At 42.7% G+C, this 8,056-nt stretch overlaps 1 protein-coding gene across 3 annotated transcripts in view; it reads left to right on the top strand.

Moving 5' to 3' along the window:
* Positions 1-31: 31 nt before the first annotated feature.
* The window catches only part of GRK3 (G protein-coupled receptor kinase 3), a 150,517-nt gene continuing 142,492 nt past the window's right edge, over positions 32-8,056 (top strand). For 2 of the 3 annotated variants that reach the window (XM_004387627.2, XM_023741794.1), the window contains exon 1: positions 32-175. In XM_004387627.2, coding sequence (XP_004387684.1) covers positions 63-175 — 113 coding nt within the window. In that variant the 5' untranslated portion in view covers positions 32-62. The remainder of the gene's footprint in view (positions 176-8,056) is intronic. The other variant, XM_023741796.1, reaches the window with a different exon arrangement.

Here is an 8,056-nt window from a genome sequence, read left to right as displayed (position 1 = left end):
GGCGGCGGCGGAGCGCGTCCCGTTCCCGTCCCGAGGAGCAGCCGCCGCCGCCGCTCGCCAACATGGCGGACTTGGAGGCTGTGCTGGCCGATGTCAGCTATCTGATGGCGATGGAGAAGAGCAAGGCGACGCCGGCCGCCCGCGCCAGCAAGAAGATCGTCCTGCCTGAGCCCAGGTACCGGCTCCCCGGCCCGTCCCTCACCCCCGTGCCGCCGCCCCCAGCGCCGCCAGCGACCCCCTGCGTCCGGGAGGGTCGGCGGTCGGCCGCCGCTGCCCCCCGGCCCGCGACGTGCTAGCGGGGCTGCAGGCTGGCCTCTGCATTCCCGTCCCCGCAAATGGGGGCATGGAGGGCTGCTGGGGTAACTCCGGTAGAGAGCGCCTCAGAGTGCCCAGCGCGGAGGCTGACGCGCTGCGACCTCCCTGGCAGGGGCTGGTGAGGATGTGGCTGCGACTTGGCTGGACCAGCTCCATCCCTGTTGCCCACTCCTGCCCCACTGTCCTCTTGGCCCCCCCCTGCCCCTTCCATCCCTGTGTTTCCTCCACCGCATCCCTGTCTCAGTCCAGCCTCATCCCTGTAGTACCCTCTTCACCTTCCCTGTCACCCCTCTGCCTCATCCCTGTCCTCCCATTCAGCGCAATCCCTGTGGTCCCCTCTAGCCCCATCGTTGTGATCCTGCGTGCTCCGTTGCTGTGTTCTCCTCCTGCCTCATCCCTATCACCACCTCAGCCTCATCCTTGTCCTTTCCTATAGCTCCATCCTGATCATTCCTTCCCAGGTTCCTGCCGTCCTCCTTTCCAACTCCATCCTCCTCTCAGCTCCCTCTGGGCACTTTAGCTGTGGAGTGCAGGCTTGTTGCTTTTTGTCCCAGATACTTACACCACTGTTTTCAGCGCTTGCTTCCCTAGAGTTCCATTAGTTGAAGTCAGCTTCCAAGCCTGGTGCCTCTTTTGTGCCCCAGGCAGTAAGCAGTGGATTCTGACCCTCCCAATTTTCTTTTTGGTGTTGTCACCTGAGCTGCTTCTCCTCAACTTGCAGGTCTACTGGTGGCACTTTATTAAGAAGCTGAAATGGCATACATTTAAGGAAGCACATTGAATGGGCGATTCCAGACAAGAATGTGTTGTTAAATTATTAAAGAGGGGCTCGATGGAATTGGACTGGGGCAGGCGGTGTTTGGTGAGGTCCATAATAAGTTGTAATTTCATTTCAAATGATTTATGATTGTAAAGGTTGCTTGGTGATATTACCTCATAAAATACTATCATCTCATTAGTACCACTCTAGAAAAGAACGTTCTTGATGTTAATAGTTTAAAATTATATCTCAACGCAGCAGTGGTGGAGGTTTTTTTTCCCTAGCTTTTTTCCTAATCGACACCATCAGGAGTTGTACAGCAAATGTAGAGACACAGCTCCTCAACTCTAAATAGCTCTTGTGTGGAATTGATGAGAAAAAGAGGCATCTTCTTTATTGTGAATTTGAAATCATGCAATTATATAAAATATTGGAATCTAAACCAAAGCTATTCCCAGTTTTTGAAACTGTCAGGTCTTCAAGCATCGTACACCCAAGATTGCTTAAATGTTACCCTGACATAAGGGAAAAAAAAAAAATCTTCCTTTTGATGCAAAGTGATCTTCAGATTATTTTTACAGGTCTACTCACGAGCTTTGTGATACGGAAAATGTCAGCCTTTGAGTTATTTGTTGGGAAAAGCCAAATGGTGTAAATGAAGACATGCTTGCTCTAGATATTTTTGGCCCACGTGTCTTGTTGGTTTTGCAGGGCATGCCCTTTGATAAGCAATGCCAAGCAGTGAAAAGCAGGGAGAAGGGCAAACCTTTTTGGAGTGTTGTGAAATTGACATTCCTAGTCCAGAATTTGACATATCTTAAGGGAACTGAAGATGAGTGCTTTTAAAAAATTCTGCCAAGTGGGAAACTAATTAAAAACGAGAACCCCAAATCAAACCTGAATTCCATTAAACAACAACAAAACCTGTGCATTTAATAATTCCTTTTTCTACTGCCTTTCCTACTCCCCCCTCCCCTCCCCCCAAGGGCAGGGAGTCCTAAATATGTAGAGTTTCTGTGTATATAAACAACAAATCTCAACACTGGGCAGGGTTTTTTTTTTTTTTTTTTCAAGTAGGGGGTATATAGTATTACTAAAATTAGGAACTTCTGTTCATTTTTTTTCTTGGTGTTTTGAACTTACTGTGACTTCTGCTTTTTAAGTGTCCCTCTTAAGAACATATATGCTTAGGATATTCACTTCCTTGTACGACCATCTTTGTTTTTTGGAGGCATTCTCTGGTAATGCTTTCTTTTACTGCAGAATTAGTGATGGTGAGCGTATTGAGCGTATTTCTCATTATTTTTTAGAATTGAGAATACCACCAGGAGAGTCATTTTAGGCAACAACTCTTTAGTTGTTATTCTGTTGCTGTTTTTTAAATAGACTCTTCAGTTAGGCCATTGAAACCTCCTCAAGGGATTCTAATTTGTTTTGTATTTCTCTTTACTGCTTTGACTTTGGTTTTGTAATATAACCAGTTGCATAGTAATTGTCACTCATTGTGCTGTGTCAGGATTCAGTTACATTGAGATTATCAGGTAAAGACATCTTGCAAAATTTTCTCTACCGCTGGATGGCAGTTAGTAGTCTACTTGCTTGGTTTCTGGCAGGTGAGGGTGGCATTGGGAGGCTTTAGGTCCAGCAAGGAAATTAATTTCCTGTTAAAATGCCTCCCTTTAATGGCTCAAAAGGCTTGTATGATGATTTCACTGTGCTGATAAACGATACTGGTTAAATGTTTTCTGGTAAGAGTTTTTATTTCAGCTTCATTTTGGTGTGAGCTTTGTGATCAGCTGCTTTTGGTATTCCTGAAAAAGATGTTTAGATTTGTAATTTTAGTATCTAAATGAGAAGCTTAAAACTTACCCTTGGTCTGTCACTAACCAGTTGCTGTTAATTGATTCCAACTCATGGAGAGCCTGTGTGTGCCAGAGTACAACTGCGTTCCATAGGGTTTTCCATGGCTATGACCTTTTAGAAGTAGATCACTAGACCTTTCTTTCTCGGTGCCTCTGAGCGGATTTGAACCACCGACCTTTTGGTTAGTAGCCAAGTGCTTAACTATTTGCATCACCCAGGGACTGCTGGTTTACCCCCGGTGACTTTTTATTTCCAGCTATTTGAAGTCACTATAGTAGGCTTGACAGGAGCTAACCACAACAACACTCTTCTGTGTGCTTCCTTATTTCAGTTACTTTGCTTTTTCCACAGCTTTAGACAGAAATACAGCAGAACTAAACAGTACCTAGCTAATCTAAATGAAATGCTGGGTCTGCAGTCCGCTGCCTGTTATGGGAGAATCTCAGAAAATGGAACATTCTGCCCAGGGGAGATTTTGTTTCTCTGAGATAACAAGAGGCAAACATTTTGTTATGTTGACACATTATTCAATTAATGAACCGATGAGTGTAAATCCTGTCAAAGCTGGCTATTTTTTCAAATTATATAGCTGCTTTAGTTTACGGAAAGGTTTATTGAGATAATGTAGCTGATAATGGGATCTGTTGGGAATAGTAAACTGTGACCTGCCTGACTCACTGGGCAGTCCTAGTTAAAACGTGAGCGTTCAGACGTGTGTGGCAGTTGCTTTAAGCCATGCTAGATAAGAAATACTTTTATTTAAGTAGGATCTATTTCATAAGTCAACGCCTAGAAAGGCTCAACATCTTAAGCCTTGGAGTGATCAAGACAGCTTTTATTTTAGGCTTCATTAAAAGGGGGCATGGTGGTTCAGTGGTAGAATTCTCACTTTCCATGCAGGAGACCCTGCTCCTGACCAAGGCATCTCATGCACAGCCACCACTTACCTATCTGTCAGTGGAGACTTGCATGTTGCTATGATGCTTAACAGTTTTCAGCAGAGCTTCCAGACTAACATGGACTAGGAAGAAAGGCCTGGCGATCTACTCCCGGAAGTCGGTCAGTGAAAACCTTATAGATCATAATGGCTCTGTCTATAACCAATTGTGAGGATGGCGCATGACCAGGCAGTGTTTTCTTCCATTGTGCATAGGGTTGTCATGAGTCAGAGCCTGCTTGGTGGGAGCTATCCCCAGCAACACTCTGTGTAACTATTTCAAACATACTGAAATACAGTCGCCTTGAAATCACACATAATTGAAAGAGGTTGAGTAACATGAAATTGATCTTTCCCTTGGAGTCTCATTTCTGTCTGTTGGACATTGAAAATTTTGTATCATCTATTGCAAAACCTGTCCTGTCAAAGTATTCACACGATATCATGAGAAGGTCCGAAAACAAATTTTTTAAGATGCTTTGTAACTTTCTAGTAGCGCTCTGACAGTCCCTAAGGACACTTATGATACATTTATTACATTATACCCATTGCTGTCGGGTGGATTCTGACTCATAGCAACCCTGTAGGACAGTAGAACTGCCCCATAAGGTTTCCAAGGAGCAGCTGGTGGATTTGAACTGCCTACCTTTTGGTTAGCAGCCAAGCTCTTAACCACTGCGCCACCAGGACTCCCCTTATTACATTATGCAGTACATACTTAACGGAGCCATTACTCTGAGCCAGGCATGGAGCTTCAATGACGAACCTAACAACAGCCCCTTCCCTCAAGGGGCTTCCAGGCTAGTGAGAAATACACAAAGTTGGGCCAAAAGAAAAAGATGTTTGCTTTAAAGTACAAGTAAGGACAAGTAGCATTTGGATGGCTTTTATTATTGTGTATTTATAGAGCACATTGAGGGGCAGTGGTGGTTCAGTGGTAGAATTCTTGTCTTCCATGCAGGAGATCTGGGCTTGATTCCCAGCCAGCGCACTTCATGCACAGCCACCACCCATCCATCAGTGGAGGCTCGTTTGTTGCTGTGATGCTGAACAGGTTTCATGGGGATGGTGTGGGACTGGGCTGTGTTTCGTTCTGTTGTAGATGGAGTTGCCATAAGTTGGGGGCCCAACTCAACAGCAGCTAACAAAAACAACAACAAAGAACATATTATGTTTTATAATAATTTGTTAGTTTTTTCCTTCAAAGAACTATCTAGCTATAATATACATAAACCAAAAAAACCAGACCCATTGCTGTCGAGTCTGTTCCTACTCATAGTGACCCTATAGGACAGAGTAGAAGTGCCCCAGAGGATTTCCAAGGTTGTAATTTTTATGAAGCAGAGTGCCACATTCTTCTCCTGTTGAGCAGCTGGTGGGTTCAAACCACTGACCTTTTGGTTAGCAAGCAAGCGTTTAACCACTGTGGCACCGTGGCTGCTTATATATAGTAATATGGTATTTGCATCTTCCTCTTTGTAAAACTACAACACGTAATTGATCTTAAGAAGTGGCTTAGTTTTCTTCTTACTTTTGTGGAAATAGAGTTTATTCAGTAATTTCCCTACCTCCAGTCAGTGAGTGAACGGTAGAAAACTTGAAATATTCCTCTCTGTTCAGGTTGTAGGGTATTCTATGCCTGTACTCACCTAGCTCTCCCCACAGCCTAACTTTGAGCTAAAAAGTCAATATATGACTGTCACTAGAGAGTTTTTGGAGCCCTGTTGGCACAGTGGTTAAGAGCTGTGGCTGCTAACCAAAAGGTTGGCAGTTCAAATCCACCAACTGCTGCTTGGAAACCACATGAGGCGGTTATACTCTGTCCTGTAGGGTTGCCGTGAGTCAGAATTGACTTGATGGCAATGGGTGGTGGTAGATAGAGAGTTTCTAACTAAAATTTAGATATGTGTTTCCATACATTTCCCTTTTCATGTATTTATGTCCTCTGGTGTAAAAATGCAACAGCCTAATGAATTGAAATGACCCAATGGACTTATTTAGTGCTTTTGAAATATAAAAATGATCACCACAACTCAAAAGATTTGATAGGAACCTTAGGGGGCCGTGAGTTTATGTTAAGCGGGGAGGAACAACTCAGAAAATGAGGGTGAGAATGGTTGCACAACCTGAAGAATGTAATCAGTGTCAGTGAATTGTACATGTAGAAACTGTTGAATTGGTTTATGTTTTGCTGTGTATATTCTCAGGAACAACAGCAACAAGAAAATAAATAAAATTAAAAAAAATGATCACCACTTTTATTGATGAGGTATAGCATGGCTGTAGATTTCAAATACATGAAAAACTAGGGAATATCCCATGGTTTATTTAACAATTTGTGGCTACCCAGCTTCCCTTTCTAATGTAAAATAACTAACCTGTATACAGGTATACCTTGGAGATAGTGCAGGTTCCGTTCCAGACCACCACAATAAAGGGAATCACATGAATTTTTTAGTTTTCCAGTGCATGTAAAAGTTATGTTTACACTATTCTGTAGTCTGTTAAGCATGCAGTAGGATTATGTATAAAAAAAATGTACATACGTTAATTAAAAAATATTGCTAAAAAGTGCTAACCATCATCTGAGCCTTTAGAGAGTCGTAATCTTTTTGCTGGTGGAGGGTCTTGCCTCAGTGCTGACTTATGGCTGCTGAGTCATCAGGGTGGTGGTTACTGAAGTTTGGGGTGGCTTTGGCAATTTTTTAAAATAGGGCAGTAATGAAGTTTGCCTCATCGATGGACTCTTCCTTTCACAAAAGATTTCTCTGTAGTACATGATGCTGTTTGATAGCATTTTACCCACAGTAGAACTTCTTTCAAAATTGGAGTCAGTCCTCTCAAACCCTACCGCTGCCCTATCAACTAAGTTTATGTAATAGTCTAAATCCTTTGTTGTTGTAATTTCAACAGTGTACACAGTGTCTTCACCAGGACTAGATTCCATCTTAAGAAACCACTTTCTTTGCGCATCCATAGGAGGTAACTCATCATCCGTTAAAGTTTTATCATGAGATTGCAGCAATTCAGTCACATCTTCAGGCTCCACTTCTAATTCTAGTTCTCTTGCTATTTCCACCACATCTGCAGTTACTTCTCCCTCTGAAGTCTTGAATCCCTCAAAGTCTTTCACAAGGGCTGGAATAACTTCTTCCAAATTTCTATTAATGTTGATAGTTTGACCTCCTCCATGAATCACAAATGTTTTTAGTGGCATCTAGAATGGTGAATACTTTCCAGAAGGTTTTCAGTTTACTTTGCCCAGATCCATCAGAAGAATACATTAGCCTTACAAAATATATTTATTAGCCTTATGAAATGTATTTCTTAAATAATAAGACTTGCAAGTCAAAATTACTCCTTGATCCATGGCTGCAGAATGGATGTTGTGTTAGCAGGCATGAAAACGATGTTAATCTTCTTGTTCATCTCTAACAGAGCTCTTGGGTGACCAGGTGCATTGTCAGTGAGCAATAATATTTTGAAAGGAACCTTTTTTTCTGAGCAGTAGGTCTCAACAGTGGGCTTAAAATATTCAGTAAACCATGTTGTAAACAGATATGCTCTCATCCAGGCTTTGTTGTTCCACTTACAGAGAACATGCAGAGTAGATTTAGCATAATTCTTAAGGGCCCTAGGATTTTCAGAATGGTAAATGGGCATTGGCTTCAACTTAAAGTCACCAGCTGCATTAATCCCTACCTAGCAAGAGAGTCAGCCTGTCCTTTGAAACTTTGAAGCCAGGCATTGACTTCTCCTCTCTAGCTGTGAAAGTCCTAGATGGCATCTTTTTCCAGTATAAGGCTGTTGTGTCTACACTGAAAATCTGTTGTTTAGTGTAGCCACTTTCATCAATTATTACTTAGCTATATTTTCTGGATAACTTGCTGCAGGTTCTACATCAGCACTTGCTACTTCAGCTTGCACTTTTCAGTTATGAAGACGACTTCTTTCCTTAAACCTCATGAACCAACCTCCGCTACCTTCAGATTTTTCTTCTACAGCTTCCTCACCTCTCTCAGCCTTCATAGAATTGAAGAGAGGTAGGGCCTTGCTCTGGATTAGGGTTTGGTTTAAGGGAATGTTGTGGCTGGTTTGATTGTCTATCCAGACCACTAAAACTTTCTCCACATCAGCAGTAAGGCTGTTTCACCGGAGTAGCACTTTTAATTTCCTTCAAG

This window comes from Trichechus manatus, unplaced genomic scaffold (genome assembly GCF_000243295.1).
Source record: "Trichechus manatus latirostris isolate Lorelei unplaced genomic scaffold, TriManLat1.0 scaffold00190, whole genome shotgun sequence".
NCBI classification, from domain to species: Eukaryota; Metazoa; Chordata; class Mammalia; order Sirenia; family Trichechidae; genus Trichechus; species Trichechus manatus.
Note: the sequence above shows the minus strand (reverse complement) of the source record. Positions and strands in the feature narration are given on the sequence as shown.